General features: G+C 50.2%; 1 protein-coding gene and 1 pseudogene across 1 annotated transcript; both read left to right on the forward strand.

Annotated features, from left to right (window-relative positions):
- The first annotated feature begins 5,018 nt into the window (after window positions 1-5,018).
- LOC124705402 lies at window positions 5,019-7,190 on the forward strand (annotated as a pseudogene).
- A 10,660-nt stretch (window positions 7,191-17,850) lies between these two features.
- Window positions 17,851-18,902, forward strand: LOC124649438 (aspartic proteinase nepenthesin-1-like). Its single transcript, XM_047189078.1, has one exon. The coding sequence runs from the start codon at window positions 17,911-17,913 to the stop codon at window positions 18,742-18,744; it is 834 nt and encodes a 277-aa protein (XP_047045034.1). The 5' UTR covers window positions 17,851-17,910; the 3' UTR covers window positions 18,745-18,902.
- The last annotated feature ends 1,151 nt before the right edge of the window (window positions 18,903-20,053 follow it).

Consider the following 20,053-nt stretch of genomic DNA (forward strand, 5'->3'; position numbering starts at 1 on the left):
GACTGAATCTTTCATTTATCTATTGGAGAGAATTATTGAAAGAATACAAGGTTGGAAAGAGAAATTTCTATCGATGGGAGGAAAGGAGATTTTACTCAAAGCAATTATTCAAGCTATTCCAGTTTTTGCAATGGCGGTCTTCAAAATCCCTAAGCAGCTATGTAAGGATATTAATGATGCTATGGCGAGTTTCTGGTGGGGTGATACTGAAATTCAGAAGAGAATGCATTGGTTTGCATGGTGGAAGATGTGTGTTCCGAAGAAGCAGGGTGGTATGGGCTTTAGAGATTTGCATACTTTCAATATGGCCATGTTAGCTAAACAGAGCTGGAGATTATTGACAAGTCCGGATACCTTGTGTTCTAGAGTTCTTAAAGCTAAATATTTCCCTAACACTAGTCTATTGAGAGCAGGTCCTAAACAGGGGTCGTCATATACTTGGCAAAGCATTGTTGCGGGACTGCAAGTCTTCAAGAGGGGTCATATATGGAGAATCGGCTCAGGTACTCAGGTGAATATATGGGAGGACCATTGGCTTCCCTCAAGTCCGACGAGGAAGGTAATGACACGGAGGGGACAGATTGTGCTTCGAACTGTTGATGAACTTATTAACCCAACTACGGATCAGTGGGATGAAGATTTGATTCGCTTACTGTTCGTCAACATAGACGCAGAACGCATTTTGAAGATTCCATTAAGCTCTGAAATGACTGAGGATTTTGTTGCCTGGCACTCTTCAAAGAATTTTGTATTCTTGGTCCGCTCAGCTTATCACATGGAATATGAATATCAGTATGGTAAAAAAAATCGGAGAGGAGATGGGCAAGGTTCATCTAGAGTAAATCCGGTCTGGGAGGTTATGTGGGATTTGGATGTGCCTAGTAAGATTAAAATCTTCCTTTGGAAGGCTTTGCATGGAGTGGTGCCAGGAATGTCCATTCTGGCTGATCGTCACATAAAGGTACATCCACAGTGTCCGGTTTGCAAAAAAGGTCCAGAAGACATTAAGCATCTTTTGTTCAGCTGTGAGAGGGCAAGGGAAGTGTGGCGTGAGCTGGGGCTTCTTGCTGAAATAAAACACTACTCAAAAAATGAGCTCTCGGGTTCGGTTATTTTGGAGCAGATTCTATGTTCGGAGAAGAGGAAACTCGCTGTTTTGGATCAAGTGGGTCTACAAGAAGTTGTGGCTGTTGGCTCTTGGTATATTTGGTGGCAAAGAAGGGAATTCGTGAAGGGTGAGAAGATTAGGCCGGTTACGAGTACTACATTCTCAATCAAAGCCTTGACAGCAAATTATGGAGTGGCTTGCGGGATATCAGTACAAAAAGATTATGATTGGGATAAACCGCCTAGAGGGAGTTTAAAGTTAAATGTGGATGCTTCTTATTTTCCAGATGGTTCGGGTGCGGCGGCTACAGTGTTACGCAATGATAAGGGGGAAGCGATTGCCGGCATAGCGTGTCCATTGGGAAATATGCAATCAGCCACATCGGCGGAAGCTATGGCGATTCTTAAGGGGCTCGATTTTTTAGAGAATATTGGCTGCGATGCTGCTTATATTGAATCTGATTCGACTGAAGTTACTGAAGCATGCAGTGTAACGATAGATATTATGGGGCCGTATTCGGCTATCTTAGCTGATTGTTTCCAAAAGGCAAGTTCGATGAGAATGGTGAAATTTATCCACTGTAGAAGAGAAGCAAATATGGTGGCACATCATTTGGCAAAGAGAGCTTATGAGACTAGGAGTAGTATCCACTGGAGGGATCAGTCCCCCAGATTTTATTTTACCTTTTGTTCTTAGAGACATGACTTTGCTCACTGCGTTGTAATTATATCTCTGTGTGGTGGCAGCAAGTTCCAGACGCACTCTTTTCCTTCCAGGGTACCTAAGGGGGCTGGAAGATTTTTAATGAGGCGGCTTGCTTGCCTTAATATATATTTAGCTTTCAAAAAAAAAAGCTAGTCTGGTATACTAAAATTGTTACAGATAGTTGCAATTCAAGCTGGGAATGGTGCATGTGTAATTGGGCCCTTTTGTGCGGGTTTTGCTTCGGTGTTAGTTGCGACGGGCTGAAGTGGGGGCTAAAAGAAAATGGACTGGATCAGGTCGGCATGTTGGGCCGGTGTAGTTTCTGTTGATTTATTTATTTTTCATTTCTGTTGCTTTTGTTTTGTTTTTTTAATCTGAACATTTCCTAGAAAGCAGACTTTTGAAGAATATGGACATTTTATCAAAAATCCGAAATTTAAACATCTTAAAAAAAAACATTTTCAAAGATTGAACTTTTCTGAGAGTGAACAATTTTAAAAAATTCGAAAATGTTCAAATTTGATGATTTTTGGAAGTTGAAGAAATTTTTAAAATGGATATTTTGGAAATTTGAATTTTTAAAAATCTGAACAATTTTTGAGAGTGAAAATTTTCAAAATTTAAATTTGAGTAAATTTTAAAAACATAATTTTTTAAAAACATCAAAAAAATCGAGTCCTAACATTTTTACATCTTATCATTGAAAAATAAACAAAGAAGAAAATATAAAAATATAAAAATATAAAACAGAAATAAAAATCAAAGAAAAAACGGAAAACTAAACAGGCAAGGACACACTGGACCGGCCCATACCGCCCGTGCGGTTTGGACTCAAACCGCAGAATCTGAAACGGGCTGAAACCCACGGGTTCAACCCGCACGAGCTATTCGGGGGCGACGAGAACCTGGCTTCCTTTCTCGAGTTTTGCCATGGCCGATGCGACGCCGCCCAGCTAGCCTAGGATTCCCCTTCCTCCACCGCCGCCGCCCTGAACCACTACCGGCCTACCGCCGCCGTTGCCCTGCAATACCGGCCAGCGCCCCGCGCCCTCGGTCTCTCCATCCCCGACGCCCTTCACTCTAGGTTTTCTTGCATCGCCGCCAGCCTGCACCACCTCCGTCGCCGCCACCCTCCCGCCCGCCCGACCTTCTGCAGCACGGAGGAAATCTCACCGCATCGTCGTGCCTACCCTTCTCACCAAGGTGAGGCGTGAGCAGCAACTCATGGCCACGCATTGCTTCTTCATTTTCCCGTTCATCTCATGGTACACCTGAGCTAGTGATTTCCGAATCACAAAACTACGCCATTGGCATTCAGCAAAGCTAGTCGATTACTCCGCTGAGTGATCCAGCAAAACTATTTTATTAGTCTTGCTACATCCTATTTTACGAATGATTTACCTTAGTTGCTAACATGGTCAACCGAAGATAGGCATGGGAGTTGTCACCCTGTTGAAGCTTCTATTGTAAACCTTGACATTCAGTAAGAATTATACCTGATAAATGATGATCAATGGGGCTACTTCTCCTTGCAGTAAGTTTAAATTGGTTTTCTGCTAACCATGTTTAGGCTCGTCTTGAAAACTCGTGTGGGTGCATTTCCAGTTCCGCGGCTTGCTTGGTTCTACAAGTTTACATCCAAACGTATTGTTTGCTTCTAATTTTTTTTACCCATGGTGTATATATACATCTCAAACATATTGTTTGCTTCTAAAATTTTACCCATGGTTTATATATACATCTCAAACATATTTCTTGTTTCTTCTAAAAGTTTACGGACAAAGGGTCTCACCTTTGTAAGCATATGCATTCCCTGTAAATTGAACAAGCTTTTGTTCTGAACATCTGCATTTAGGGCATGTTAGTGGTTAGCTGCAGTTCTAGTGCTAAATTACTGGATATGTAATGAAAGGTTGAAAACTAATAAGTTGAAATTGAAGAAAATAACCATGTAAAATGGAATCCTGACATACTTCGAATTAGTATTGCAAGAATGATACATTTATCATATAAAAAGGTGTTGATTTTATACTATCACTGTCAGTCTGCTAGTTGAGGTCAGTAAGAACAACAAGAAATTTGACCGATATAGGCAATGCTACTCTTAAGTGGTTTGAAGTGCAAACTGTATTGAACCAGAGATGACTATCACCCTGGAAAATTTGACTGATCTATACTGTATTTGAAAAATTGCTAGGATTATACTACTTTCTTAGTTTCGTAGTTCCCACTAGAGCATCAATTTCAACATTAAGCCTTTCAGGAACAAGTAATAACGCTGTTTAGCGAATGTTGTTTTTAGGAAGTCCACTGACCGCCGCCTATGATAAACTAGTCGTTGGAGAAGTAACCAATGTAAACTGTCTAGTTTGAGAAGTAACACTAATTGTTTGAAATGGTGGGCTGGCCAGTTAGCCATTAATTGAGAGGTCATCTTATTCATGAAATCCGAAAGGCATTGGTAAACTGTCAAGTTTGAGAAGTAACCTGGGATGGATTCCGTCCAGTTTTCAGATGACAAGTTGTAAGCAACAAAGTCACTATTAAAATTTTCCTGAATATTTCCCACAGATCGTGTTTCATCATCTAACAATGGGAATAACAGTACATTGACAAACTATATTATGTGCTCCTGTTTGAGTAACGTCTGAGCGAATGTTGGTGCAACGGAATGCACTGTCGTCATATAAATCTTTCAGTTTTTTTATTTGACCATCCATGGCTAACATATCATATCTGCACTGATTTGTTTTCTGATTGTCTGAATTTTCTAACCTGAATTTTCTGATTGCTGAATGTGCTTCTTCAGCGATGACCTGACGGAGTGACGGGAGCAATAGCAACTGAAGCTCGTGCCGCTGCAGATGCCTCTGTTCCTCTTTGGCGACGCACTCCGCAGAGCCACGGCGGCGGGCTTCTTTGTTGCGGGCTTTGCCCCATTCTCAGCGTGAGGTGGACCGGAGGAATTCTCGGTTGGACGTGTCGTCTATGTGTGTTGCGACCGAGCGTTTTTTTGCATCTGGACGTGTTCGCTCTTGGACCGCTGGTGACGGTCTGACTCAACCCGTTTACCAGTCGCAGCTCCGATCCCTGCTCCCAACTCCGGCCGGCGGGGGTTCCAAGCTCTCCCAGCTCCACCGCGCGCACTGGTTGAGAAGACAGGCCTTACCACCCGTAGGACTCCCTCTCCCCGTGCGACCCGGCCATGGGCGCTGAGGTGACCCAGATCAGCGCCTTCACCACCGCGGCTGCCCACACGCTCTGCTTTGCATGCCTCGCTGTCGCCCACTCCCTCGCTGGCCGCGGCGCGCTTGTCTCCGACCCTGCCCTTGCCCTCCGTCTCGTCGTGGTAAGATTCGTTCCCCTCCTCACATTACCACTGCTTCCCACGTATCTTCTCACCCAACGGGCTGATTCTTTTCTCTAGGTCTGTGAAGTGCCACTCATCATCGTGGTGTTCAGCTTGCTCCGGCGAGATCCCAAACACTGTTCGGTGCGTGTGAATTGTTTCTCCCTAGTATTTTCATACCCAAGTTCATCGTCTGTTCAGTGACACGGAAATTTTGTTTCTTCAACTGCAGTTCCTCAAGGCGGCTGCACGTGGATTGCTTGGCTTGCCCATAGGTTAGCTCTCTGTGGCTCTGTGCTGCAGTTTTACTTTGATCCATCGCATTTGCATCAGTCTTCTGTCTAGTTTGAAGAATATGAGTAACTATAGGATAAAATGCTCCATTACTAGTACATGTCGAATGCTTATACGAAACGAAAACCTCAATGCTGGATATCTGAGTAATTAGCCGATACTCACTACTACTTAGTAATATATGTGTTGATTTGCTCTTCGGAATAACAATAAGTCAAGCTGCGGTATTGAGGATCTCCCCATCTTTATGTGTTTCGTGTATTTATTCTTATTTTACACACTTCACTCCGCCAGGAGCGTTCCTAAATGCATTTGGTGCGGTTGCTCTTGGCGCGCCTGTTGGAATCAAGTAAGTGTCGACTGACAAGGATGTTTATGATTGTTAGTAGTCCCCATGGTACACGCTATTATTAGCGATTACGAGTCACGACTAGAATAACTGTTTATGTTATGTATCTGATTTCATCGGTTTCACAGGGATATTTTAATTCAAACGTAAACAACACATACCAGTAACGCATTGCCTGATAGTATTTCACATTTGCAGGTTCTGGACAGCAACGATATACAGGTCGCTTCTTATGTCGCTGTTCACAGTACGTTGCTTTTGCTCTGGTATACTAATTCAACAGCTACCACTTGTTCACAACAAGATTACCAACTGCAAAACCGGCACATGTGCTGGTCCTGTACTGGTACTTCCAGATGATTCATGATTTACCATGTGATACCTGTACAACTGAGGCGTGAGTGCGTGACCGCGTGACTAAGTAAATGCATGACACTGTGACATTGCAGTTTGTTCCGGCAGCATGTGTCTTCGGAGCATCCAAAGTCGATTGGCAGAATGCGCTTTCTTATTCCATGTATATTCCTGACTACTAAATAAGTTCATGGTGTGAGGAGTTCATTTGTACTGTCCAAGCTTACCTGATACCATAGTTGATTTGTTTTTTCGCGTGCCAGTTATTTCACATCATCTGATGTTGTGGAGTACATGATCTCTATGCCATCTCATGGAGCCGTGATAGGAGCATGGCTTGGTGCTTGGCCTATGCCGCTTGACTGGGGAGACCTTGGCAGGTAAGGATACTGATTTTGACTCTCAGGGACTATGTTGTGAACTACTACTTATGCAAACTTACAAGTATTGTGATATAACAGGGTCATATGGAATTTCTTTTTTAATGTTTAAAATATGGAATTTTTTTTATGCATGTTCAGTAGATACCATACATTAGTACATTGCAACTTAAAGACTAGCTCGTGCACTAAATTTTCAGGCCTGTCACACAAAATGTTCTGTTGTTCTGTGTTGCGGCTGTTGGAACTTCTGAATTAGACCACATCCCAATGGCATTTGTTTGGACTAATTATTTTTTGTATCATGCATCTTTGTTTTTGATGAAGTATTCAGTAGCACATGGATGAAGCTTCCTTTTCTCAGTCTTGTAATTTACACTCTGATCTTGTTGTTTTGACCTCACTTTTGCAACTCGTTATTTTTTTTCTCTGGTCTTCCCTAGGAATGGCCAATATGTGCCACTTATGGTGCAATTGCTGGGCATTTGATTGGCATGGTAGTGTCGCTGATCCTGATAGTTGCTCAGAAGAGAAGAGTTCGTGCCAAAGCTGACTAGCCTATTTGGATGATGAATGGCCTTCTTTGTCCAGATTATACTGTACAGTCATCTTCTAAAAAAATTACCTACTTGGCTACTTGTTGATTAGCTTTCATGTTGATAGAAGTACTGATGCCTTCCAAGTTCTCTAGTCGTTGTAATTAGAACAGTTCCCCATTGCTACGGCTGTCATGCGTTTGATTAGAGCAGAAATAACTCACTTTGAGACGGCTGAGAGCTAGCCATGGTAACGACGCTGTAGAAGACATGCATGGAAGACCGCGAGGATGAAGATGAATATGTGCAGCTGGTGCGGGCTGCCCGCCGATATGCCCTGCGCAAAACCATAAATTAGAGCAAAAAAGTTGCTACAGGTTCGTCCCGCTCAAGTTGCAACTTGTACGGGTCGGCCCGTTGGCCCTGCGTCCCGCATCTAAGTTTTGTTACCATTAGGTTATAGGTTTGGCCCATAAAAAATATTGAATAATAATTTGATGTTCTTAAATATTGGGTGACCAAATAATTCATGAAGTGCAGTTAGATATCTTGAAAATAATTTGATAATTCTATCATCCAAAAAAGACAAACTAATAAGTTGTCTGCTGAAAAGGCAACTCATCCATCTTTTTCTTTTTTGTTGCAAAATGCAACCTAAACATACATATACTAACCCATATGAACGCACACGTACACTCTGACTCTACGAGCATCTTTGAGAGACTGAGTTCACGAAACTTATCCGAAACCCCATATATTACAGCAACCTCGTCTGGCAATAAGTACTTCATGCTTGTGGTCGATGATCATAACCAATACATGCGGATTGTGTTCCTTACACATTGATTTGTTGAGGGGGGGGGGGGAGGGGGGAGTCACGGGGGAGTCACTTAGTAACCTCAGGCGGACGGACCTAGAACGGACGAGCAACCTCAGGCGGACGGACCTAGAACGGACGAGCAAGGGGTTAGACACCCTTCGCCCTGGCTGAACGTTTTGTACTCTCTCCGTCCTCAGAGCATCTCCAGTCGCGTCCCCCAAAGCAATTTGGGGCGCGCCGGATCAAAAAACGGTTCCAGCCGCGTCCCCCAAAGCCCATTTTTGTCCGGCGCGCCCCGATACGGTGTCCGGCCCCGAGCCCGTCCCCGTCCCATAGAGGACGCTCCGGGCACGCCGGACACAACGAAAAACCCCGTCGTCTACCTTTGGTCAAGGGACGTTAATGGCGTCCCTGTTTTCCCAGGCGAGGCAGGGACGCGTCTCGTCGTGCATGGCCGCGTGGCCATCCGCGCTGGCGTTATTGCGTGCAACTACCCGCTGCTGCCGCTGTACATAAGACGCCCTGCAGTTCGTCCCCCAGTTTCTCACCGCTCCCAAACCTTCTCCTCGTCGCCGCCTCCTCCCTCCCAGATCTTCTCCTCGCCGCTCCAAAAATGTCGGGCTCGTCCTCCCGCAAGATCGCCGCGGCGAACGGCTTTGGCCGCGGCAGCCTAACCGTGGCGGAGGCGTGGGCGTTGTACCACGCCCGATATCCAGTCCCGCCGGACATGCGGCTGCCAAGCAGCGGCTGCTGGAAGATGGCCGTGAACGGCATTGGCGTGCCGCCGCTGCCGAAGCCAGGCACGGACCAATGGAGGGACGGCATCAAGGCCCGGCGGGCTCAACTCAGCGCCGAGGAGCGGTTGGATCCGACGTGGCTGGCCAACAACAACGACGACTGGTGGAAGGCGTACTTCAAGGCGAAGTACGACGTCGAGATGCACAGCAACGACGGGCTCGTCGGCGGGCCCAACAGCTGGAACAAGGACGGCCACGCCCTGTTCTGGGGCGTTCCGGGGCGCACCCTCGAGAACGTCATCCGCGGCATCCGCAACGGCGCTCCAAGGTTGGAGACGCCGTCGTCACCGCCACCGTCTCCTCGAGGAGGACCACCGCAATGGAAGTCGAGGAGGACGACGTACTTGTCCTCCTCGAACTCTTCTTCCTCAGGACCGGCCCGATCGACGCCGTCCTCGTCGTACCGCTAGGCGCCCTACAGCGTCCCCAAAGGCGAGGTGAAGGAGGAGCCGGCGACGCCCGTCAACATGAGGTGTGGCGGCAGCGGCAGCCGGCGGCAACAAGAGAGGCGCGGCGGCGCCCTACTCATCCCGAAGCCGGAGGTGAAAGAGGAGCCGGAGGAAGCAACGTAGGCGGCGCTGCTGGCGGAGTACGAGCGGCAGCAGCGGCTCATCGCCAGCAGCGACGACCCCGAGGACTGCCCAGGGCTGCGGGTGGCGTTCTTGGCGTCGCTCAACGACAAGGACGCCTGGAGGGGCGACGTCGAGACGGTGATCGCCATGTCCATCCGCGACTCCGGCAAGCCGCTCGTGGACCACACCGATGACGGCGAGGCAGGACCAAGTGGCTTGGTGAAGGACGAGCCCGTCGACGAGCCCGTCCACGAGCGCATTCCCCAAACGCATGTACAACTTCCAGCAGTACTACGATGCCTCCGGCCGCCGCAAGTACTTCTAGATTAGGTTTAGTTTAAATTTAGCCAAATTTTGTCCGAATCTATGTAAGTTTGGACGAATCTAATCGAATCTCGCTTAAGTTTAAAATTTCCGAAATTTTGTTTTGGGGACGCGACTGGGAAGCGACGTCCCCCAAGCGCGGTACGAACGAAACACGTCCCCCAAACGCTCAATCCGGTGCGGTTTGGGGGATGCTTTGGGGGACGCGACTGGAGATGCTCTTAAATAAGTGGATTTTTAGCCTCAAATTTTGTCCATAAAATAGTATATTTTTATATTTGTAATAAGAAAAATTCCATTTCTCTCATTGCACGGAAATTAAATCCAATAATATTTAGCATATGTTATATTTATTTTCTACATGCGCTTAGCTTGAAAGAATTAAAGATGAGAGAGATATTGGCTTGCATCTTCCCAATGCAATTAATTATTTCTCTACTTGATATTCTCTCTTGAAAAAACCCACACCTCCACTTATTTGTGGATGGAGTAGCAGCTACCGGTAAAAGTAGGTATATATGCGCCTATGGCCAATATAAATACATGATTAATTAGCCCACACATAGTTACTAGACCAATATGCAGCAAACTAGAAGCCCAATAGACGGGAAACTCAAATCCGCAACTAGTTACAGGTGCAACCTATTTTTTTTTTTGATACTTCCAAGTTTCTAAAAAATACAAACTAAAATTATGAATCTACATTATGTTGTATTTTGAGTATCTGTGAAGTTTCATCCAAAAATATGACCATATGTGATCTATACAAAAAGAACAAATGATGTGTAAATAGTACATGACACTATTCACCTATGTCTTTTCCTTTTTGCACAGTTCACATATGATCATATTTTGAAACAAAATATAGCATAACTAACAATTATAACTTTAATTTACATTTTTCAGAAATTTGAAAGTGTCACAAGAAAAATAGGATGTACCCGCAACTAGTTGTGGAATATTGGCTTCCCAATAGACTTATCTCTCAAGGCCATGGTGGGCTGGAGTTAAACGTTTCTCTTCCCTGTACCACATAGATGGCACATCCTTGCGGCGCCTCGCTACTTTGACCTAGGGCCGCAAGGATGTGCCACCGCTACAGTAGCTGCCGCCGCTCGCCATCCAGTGCCGCTAGGAAATAAAACGGAGACAAGTAAGTTTATACAAATTACTAGTTGGTACTGTCAGATTAATTACAATTTATATATTTGAACATTTTCTATTAGATCAATAATAATATTAGTAGATAGTTAGTAAATTTATTTTTATTTGAATTGCACAAGGGTAGCTGCTTCAACCTTAAACTCTACAAATGTAATGCGAATGTGAAATTACGACCGATGCGATGTAGCAACCTAATCGATGTAATAGCTTCCATCTCAGTTGAATAAAATCTGGAAGTTGTTGATCAAACTTATGGATGCAACTATAAATTATAGTATAATAATAGATTAAAAACACCGCACCATTTTTCAACGTACGTACTCCCTCCAATTCATAAAAAAAAAATATTGTTGATGGAGTAAAACGTTTATGCGAAGTCACCTACACTTCACAAAGATCGGAGAGAGCAGTGCTATTTTACATCTCCTATGCCCTCACGGAGTCGAGGTTTTTCACGGCTCCTATACTCAAGTATATCGCTCCGCCCCATGCGCGTGGCCTCAGCATTAACAAAGTCGCGTAGCCTCAACATCGATACGAAAGTCCTCTTCCGTATACCATAGTCCATAGGTAAACTGGATGTTCGACCCGATCGCTGGCGGTGCTGGCACGGTGTTTGACTTGAGGTCAACCAACCCTTGAGTTCACTCACCGCGCAAGCATCCTATGAAGGCGGGAACAACATGCATCCACGTAAAACTTATCTTTAGAAAATATATGTCGCGAACGCTAGGCGTATGCTACTGCTATTTATAGGCGCAGGAAGTGCGGCATTCCCTAACACAAGAGCTCTGGTTGCACGCCTAGATAAACACATGTACTTTGCACGCGTTGATAAAAACAGATACAGAAACAGATAATATTTGTGTCTCCTACCTTTCGGTAGGCATGGCTGCATCCCTCCGCCTCCTCCTCATTCTATTCCCTCTCGCCACATCTGTCTCCGCGGCGCTGGTTTTGCGACCATTTCCCAACAGGCGGCCGAGTCCCACTCCCACCCACCCCATTCCTTCCCTTAATCCCCCTAATTACCATATCCCAACAAGACCATTTGTCCCCGGAATTCCCTATACACGTCCCAATCCTTCAATTTATCCGCCTAGATCCCAAATCCCCTCTCTTTTCCCGCCAGTTCACCATACCCCAATGAATCATTATGCCTCGTCAACACCAAATACTGCTTCGAATCGTCCGAATTTCAACAAGCCACCGAAAAGCACGGACCATGATGCCCGGTCTAGACCAAATGCTGCTCCGAATCACCCGAATTCCAACAAGCCTCCAAAAAGCACGGACCATGATGGGTCTAGACCAAATACCCCTCCGAATCGCCCGAATTCGAACAAGCCTCCGAAAAGTGGGGACCATGACATCCCATTGAGACCAAATACCCCTCCGAATCGTCCGAACTCCAACAAGCCTCCGAAAAGTGGGGACCATGACATCCCATTGAGACCAAATACCCCTCCGAATCGCCCGAATTCCAACAAGCCTCCGAAAAGTGGGGACCATGACATCCCATTGAGACCAAATACCCCTCCGAATCGTCCGAACTCCAACAAGCCTCCAAAAAGTGGGGACCATGACATCCCATCGAAACACGACACCACACCTCCGACTCCGAGTCCCAATAACCCAGCTCCAAAGTCTAACCCTGCTCCGAATCACAGCAACCCACCTCCAAATTCTAACCCCTCTGCGGGTATGCCTCCGAGTGGTGATAACCCAGCTCCACCAAATCGCTATGCCCCTCCGACTCCGAGTCCATACGTGTGCACAAATCCCATTGTCCGATCGGCCCATACAATCATCAGGAAGTCCGCCACCCATTACATGAAGGGCAGCCCACAGCAGGGCGCCCTCGTACTCCAAATCACCGTCGGGAGTGGGGGTGGGATTCTTCGGGGCGTCCTGGATATCACCAGCGAGCTGGTATGGGTGCAGTGCGGCCACTGCCGCACATGCTTGAGGCTCACTCCTCGAGGGACACACACCTTCCTGCCCGATGTCTCCCCCTCCTTCGCGAGGGTTGGCTGCGGTAGTAAGCTGTCAGCTCTAACCCTCACTCACGATCGGATCGAATCGAGGCAGAGAGAGAGAGGGAGCTGGAGGTAGACGATGAACACTTGGTGGTTTTTGGTGCAGCGTACAACTTGCCGCGTTTCTGTTTACTTCATCCTCTTATTGAGCGATTACAAAGCAAAGCCGTGACTTCCGCCACGTTCCCGACTGAATCGTGCCATCCCACGACTCGGAACGAGCTCCACGACGATCCTACAAACATGGAGGTGCTCGTACTAAACACGACGCAGTCCTCCTAACTTATCTCTAACAGAAACCCTGACGAAACTGTCGAAACTGAATCCTAACAGCTACTAACTGAAACTTATTCAACAAATCTCCCCCTAAGTTTTAGTCGCGGATGATGTTGGTGACGCCGATCCTCGAGCGCAAGTCTTGGAACCGAACACGTCCAAGGGACTTGGTGAGAATATCGGCGAGCTGGTTGGTGGTGCCGATGTGTTCGACGGAGACCTTGCCGTCGGCGACGTATTCCCTGATGAAGTGGTGGCGAGTGTCGATGTGCTTGCTGCGATCATGGAACACTGGGTTCTTGATCAGCTGTATGGTGCTTTGATTGTCGATGAAGAGCTTCACCGTCTTCTCCTCCTCGTTGAGCAGTTCGCCGAGGAGACGTCGGAGCCAGGCTGCCTGGCACGCCGTCGCTGTGGCAGCCATGTACTCAGACTCACACGACGAAAGTGCCACCGTCTTCCGCTGACAGACTGCCAAGACACTGGGCAGCCGTTGATGAAGAAGATGCTGCCCGTCGTGCTCTTGCGATCATCCAGGTCGCCGGCCAGGTCCGCATCACTGTAGCCCACGAGCTCGAGCTGCTCGCTGCCGCCACGGAGTGTGCACCCGTAGCTCTTAGTACCTGCGATGTACCGAAGAAGATGCTTGACCGCGCTCAGGTGTTCCGTCGTTGGCATCTCCATGAAGCGACTGACGAATCCCACTGCAAATGCAATGTCAGGCCTGCTATGCACCAGGTACCGGAGGCCACCGACGATGGAACGATACATCGTGCCATCCACCGGTGGATTTGAGCTGATCTTGCTCATCTTCAGGCGTGGCTCCATTGGCATCTGGGTCGGAGTGCAGTTCGCCATGCCAGCCTTCTCTAGGAGCTTGCCGGCGTAAGCGGACTGGCAGAGCGTGATCTCGCCGCCGCCCTGGGACACTTCCATGCCAAGGTAGTAGGCAAGAAGACCCAGGTCACTCATCTTGAACCTGGTCATCATCTCGCGCTTGAACCTGGCGATCTCCTGCTTGCCGCCGCCAGTGACGATCAGATCGTCGACGTAGACGCCCAGCAGCAAGCGTGAATCTTCCTTGCCGCGTGTGTACACGGCGTGCTCCGATGGGCTCCTGGTGAAGCCCAGAGAGAGGAGCGTGCTGTCAAGCTTGGCGTTCCAAGCTCGCGGTGCTTGACGCAGCCCGTAGAGCGCCTTCTTCAGGCGCAGCACCTTTCCCTCCATGCCGTCGACGATGAAGCCAGGGGGCTGGGAGACATACACTTCCTCCTCAAGGTCGCCATTCAGGAATGCGCTCTTGACGTCGAGGTGATGCACCTCCCAGTTGTGGTGTGCAGCTATGACGAGGAGGACGCGCACCGAGTCCAGGCGTGCAACTGGCGCAAAGACTTCCTCAAAGTCTATGCCAGCTCGCTGCGCATATCCCTTTGCCACCAGCCTCGCCTTGTGCCGCACCACTTCGCCTGCAGGATTTTTCTTCAGCTTGAACACCCATTTCAACCCGATGGGACGGTGCCCAGCAGGCAGGTTGGTGAGCTCCCAAGTGTCGTTCTCCTCGATCGCGGCCATCTCCTCAGCCATGGCAGTGCGCCATCCAGCTTCTGCTTGAGCCTCAGTGAATGACGCAGGCTCTTCTCCTTCGGCAAGGAGGAGCCCTCGTTCAAGTTCGGCATCAATGTTGGCGACGGTCCTGTACCTGCGCACAGGAGTGTCTCGGTCCTCCACAGACGGAGTGTTAGCGCTGGAGGGCGTCGCGAACTCCACGGAGGGCTCCTGGAGGTCCCCTGCATCGTGGAATTGAGGGGTCGCCGGTGTCTGTGGTGACGCCGTGCCGTGCGCGCTCTGTGCGCGCTCTGGCGCTGGAGGTGTCGCGCCGTGCGCGTCCGGTGCGCGCTCTGGCGTGGGAGGGTCGGCGGCACACCCACGCGGAGCAGCAGCTTGGGGAAGCGTGTACTCCACGTCGAAGTCGCTGTTCACCGCCTCCAGGCCGCCGTTTTCCCAGCTCCATGACGCAGCCTCGTCGAAGACAGCGTCGCGTGTGACGTGCACCGTCTGTGTCAGGGGGTCGAAGACCTTGTACGCCTTGGAGCCTGGCTCGTAGCCCAGCAGGACCATCTTCCTGCTGCGGTCCTCGAGCTTCTTGAGGTGTGGCCGAGCCGTTTTGACATGAACGACGCAGCCAAAGACCCGCAGGAAGTGCAGATTTGGCGTCTTGCCGTGCCAAAGCTCGTACGGCATCTTGCCATCCACGGCGCGCGTGAAGGAGCGGTTCAGAAGAAACACCGCCGTCGTCACTGCCTCCCCCCAAAACGTGTTGGGCACACCTCGCCCTTTGAGCATGCTGCGTGCGGTGGCCACTACCGTCTGATTGCGGCGTTCCACCACGCCATTGTGCTGCGGTGTGTAGGGCGCGGAAAGGTGGCGTTGGACGCCACTGTCGGCGCAGAACTCCTCGAAGGAGCGGGAGGTGAACTCTCCCCCTCGATCGGTGCGAAGGGTGCGCAGAGTACAACCGCTCTGCACTTCGGCGGCCGCCTTGATGCGACGGATCGCAGCTTCAGCTTCATCCTTGGTGGAGAGCAGCACCAGCCACATGTAGCGGCTCAAGTCGTCCACCATCAGGAGGAAGTAGCGCTTCCCTCCTGGCGTCACCGGCGTGATCGGTCCGCAGAGGTCGGCGTGGATCAGCTCGAGGCGTTCCGTGGCGCGGAACTTTGCCACCTGCGGGAACGGGGCCCGCCTCGCTTCCCCGCCAAGCGGGCGTCGCGAGCTGGTCCGTGTGGCCGATCTCTCGGTAGCCCGCGAACCATGTCGTTGCGAGACATGGCGCGGAGCGCCCGAAGTTCTCGGTGGCCGAGCCTCTCGTGCCAGGTCCAGCTGCTGTCGCCAGAACGCAGCGACAGGCACACAGGCTGCACCACCTGCAGGTTCACCTTGTAGAGACGATTCGGGGAGCGAGGTACCTTGGCGAGCAGGCGATTGCTGCGATCCCAAAGAGACATGAAGCCGTTGCGGATCGCCGAAGGGCAGCCGTTCTCGTCGAGCTGGCCGAGGCTTACTATGCTCGTCTTGACCTTGGGGATGAGGTAGACGTCCGTTAAGGCGCGGTGCTCGTCGCCACGCACCGCGATGACCACGGTCCCACGCCCGACGATGTCGACGATGGAGTTGTCGCCGAATCGCACCGTGCCAGTCACCTTGGTGTCCAGCTCGGCGAAGACGGCTCGACTGCCGGTCATGTGGTTGGACGCGCCGCTGTCGAGGTACCAGGGTATGTCGACCGGCTCATGCTCGTCGCCAAGCCGCACCTTGGCTCGCTCCTCGTTGAGGAACACGTGTCCTCCCACGCGTTCGGGTTCGTCGGCGACTGGGCACAGCTGCGCCATGAGGAGCGCGACCGGCTCGTCGTCGTCGCCGTCCTTGACCAGGTGAGCCTCCTCCCTTTTCTTCTTGCGACAGTCACGGGCCCAGTGCCCGAACTTGCCGCAGTAGCGGCATTTGTCGTCGCGTGCGGCGCCGCCGCCGTTTGCCCCTTGCGGCTTGTCGCGCGCGGCGTCGTTCCCGCGCCCCTTGCCGCGGTGGTTTCCACCGCTGCCACCGCTACCTGACGAGCCATCGCCATCGCGGTGCTTCATGCGGGCGCGCCACTGCTCCTCTGTGAGCAGCAGTTGGCCGCCGCCGGCCGTGCCTGTGGGCTCGTCGTCGTCGTCTTCTTCGCAGACCTTGAGACGCCCCATCAACTCTTCGATGGACATGGTTTTCAGATCGAGGAGGCCCTCGATCGACCGTGCCATCTGCTTGTACTTCCTTGGCACGACCCGCAGGTACTTGAGGATCACTTTCTTGTCGTCGACGGGGTCTCCATGGATGTCCAACTGGTGGACCAGCTCCTGCAGCCTCAACCCAAAATCATCGACAGACTCACCGGGTTTGAACCGAAGATCCTCGTACTGCTTGCGGAAGTTTTGGGCTTTCGAGTCCCTGACTCGATCTGCCCCGACGCGGATCGTCTTGATCGCATCCCACGCCTCCTTCGCCGTGTCCTTGACGGCGAGCATCGGAATCATCTCCGGAGGTACGGCGCGGAGGATGGCCTCCAACGCCGCACGATCGTCGTCGTACTCGCCCACGCCCGTGTCGATGACTTCCCACAGGTGACGAACCTGCAGGATCACCTTCATGAGCAACGACCAGGTGTTGTAGTTCGTCCTCGTCAGCACGGGCCACGCCATGCTGGAGCTGCCGCCCATGTCGCGCGTGGAGCGCGGGACGGCCAGCGCCTTTTGTGCCGAGGAGTGTGGTGATGAAGCGGCGCCCGAGTTCTTCCCGTCCTTGTCCGCGTCTGCGGCGGCCTTCTTGGACGCGTCATCGCCGCCCTTCGTCATCCTTCTCTCCGCGACACGAGCCTAGGCTCTGATACCACTTGTCAGCTCTAACCCTCACTCACGATCGGATCGAATCGAGGCAGAGAGAGAGAGGGAGCTGGAGGTAGACGATGAACACTTGGTGGTTTTTGGTGCAGCGTACAACTTGCCGCGTTTCTGTTTACTTCATCCTCTTATTGAGCGATTACAAAGCAAAGCCGTGACTTCCGCCACGTTCCCGACTGAATCGTGCCATCCCACGACTCGGAACGAGCTCCACGACGATCCTACAAACATGGAGGTGCTCGTACTAAACACGACGCAGTCCTCCTAACTTATCTCTAACAGAAACCCTGACGAAACTGTCGAAACTGAATCCTAACAGCTACTAACTGAAACTTATTCAACATAAGCTCTGTGAGCGTGTGGTCAACGGCCACCAGCCCAATTGCGATGCCAGACCCAAGTCCGCCTGCATGTATCAGGAGCTATTCTTCGGCGGCGACCAGTACACCTCTGGCTTCCTCGCCACGGAGAGCTTCACTTTCGGGGCCACGACCACCGCCGGTGTTGTGTTCGGCTGCAGCGCCAACATCACGGTACTTGGCCTCGCCGCCGGAGCAACTGGTTTCCTCGGCTTCAACAGGGGCCCATTTTCCCTCACATCGCAGCTCAACATCTCCGGTTTTTCCTACTTCATTTCCCATAAGGACAGCAGCAAGAGCTTCTTCAGTTTTTGGGCCGATCCCGCCTGCGCCGTATCCGTGCACCAGCAGCCGGGAAAGCACACCCGCTACACTCCACTGCTCCAGCCCACAGCCAACCAGAACCCTTACCTATACTACGTCAACCTCATCGGCGTGAAGGTAGATGGCCAGCTCCTGACGGCCATCCCAGCGGGAACCTTCGACGTCCGGGTGAAGGACGGCTCAGGCGGGGTATACCTGAGCACCACCGTGCCGGTCACCTATCTAGAGGAGGCGGCGTACAGCGTCCTGCGGCAGGAGCTCGTAACAAGGATCCAGTCGCAGGGCGTGGCTCCGGTGAGCGTCGACGATGACCCCCTGTGCTACATGACGAGGTCCTACAAGAACATCAAGGTTCCAAGGCTCGCGCTTGTGTTCGACGGCGCGGACGCGACCATGAATCTGTACACCAAAAACTACTTCCTCCCCGTCGATGGCGGGCAGACGTGCTTCACCATATTGCCCTCCAATGGCGGGTCCGTGCTAGGGAGCCTGCTGCAGGCGGGCAGGACGATCACCTACAACGACATCAATGGTGACGGCGGCTCGCTGTCGTTCGACTAGGCGTAGACTTCTGCTCATCACAGTTTATAGTACTAGATACGCCACTCGTCTAGTGTGATGCATGTCTGCTCCAATTCTAGTCTAGTATACAAAAGGACTTCTTCTAGTATGTGGTTTCCCCTTATTTGCCTAAAATTAACCGTGTGTATTTTGGACTATTGAAAGAAAGTCCACTTTTCGTCCTTCAACTTTACTAAGAGTTCACTTTTAGTCCTAAAACTATTTTTTGGTCTAAAATAGACCTTAAACTTGTTAAATTGATCAGTTCAAGAAGTTTGGTGATATTGTGTCAACATGACCTCGGTTGCTAAAAACCAACGAACCGGTTCAAGTGTTAAACGGTCCACACGAAAAAAAGAAGGATCCACATCTGATCGATCTCGACATGAAGTCGTGGTCTCCTCTCGTCTCCCTCCCACGCCCCTTGCAGCGCCGCACGCCGCCGAACTCCATGCCACGCAGCAAAAGAGAAGAAGAGCAGTTTCTGTCCTGTTTCTACACTCTAGCTACTGGCCACGGGATGGCCCGCGAGGAGGACTGCCGCTTGGATGGCGGGATGGACAGATGGTGGCCAACGATACGCGAATGGCATGGCCGTCGCCATCAGTTTGGTGGATGACAAGCTTAATGGTCAAGAAGATGGGATGCTAAGTTGGTTGCCATCGTGATGGCGGCATTGAAGAGGAGGGCTGTCGCGTCGTCTGGCTGGTAACGGATAATGGGACGAGCCACATACCCACGGTCAGGTTGAGGGGAACGACGCCAAGTCGACAAGGAGGACCGCCGCGCCGTTGGACTGGAGGAGCACAAGAGTTACGCACACGAGCAGGGCGGTAAATAGCACAAGAGAACACCAAGGATCCATTGCAGTTGAGCGCCAAAGCTGCTCGAGATGGAGAGGGTTATTTTGACTTCAAATTTGCGGGTTTTAGATCTGTCCAGACGGATTTAGCCCGGTTCAGTCCAATTGGATCAATCTTCGGTTTTTAGATAAAAATACTCGAAAAACCATCCTATTGAACAAACATGAAAGTTCAAGGTCTAATTTGAACCAGATAAAACTTTTAGGACTAAATGTGAACTTTCAGCAAAGTTGGGGGACTAAAAGTGGACTTTCTTCAATATCTAAATAAAAGCAACCCAACAAACTGAATTCTCACATAAATCGTTTGGAAGCCAGACTTTCCTTTTATTTGTAGCATTTTGAAATAAATATATGTATTCATTTTATTTACATTGTAATTCCAGAAATGGACACTTGTTTGGCTGCCACAGGAACTACAAATGACAACAGAATTCAGTATTGAAT

Source organism: Lolium rigidum, chromosome 4, assembly GCF_022539505.1.
Source record: "Lolium rigidum isolate FL_2022 chromosome 4, APGP_CSIRO_Lrig_0.1, whole genome shotgun sequence".
Taxonomy (NCBI): domain Eukaryota; kingdom Viridiplantae; phylum Streptophyta; class Magnoliopsida; order Poales; family Poaceae; genus Lolium; species Lolium rigidum.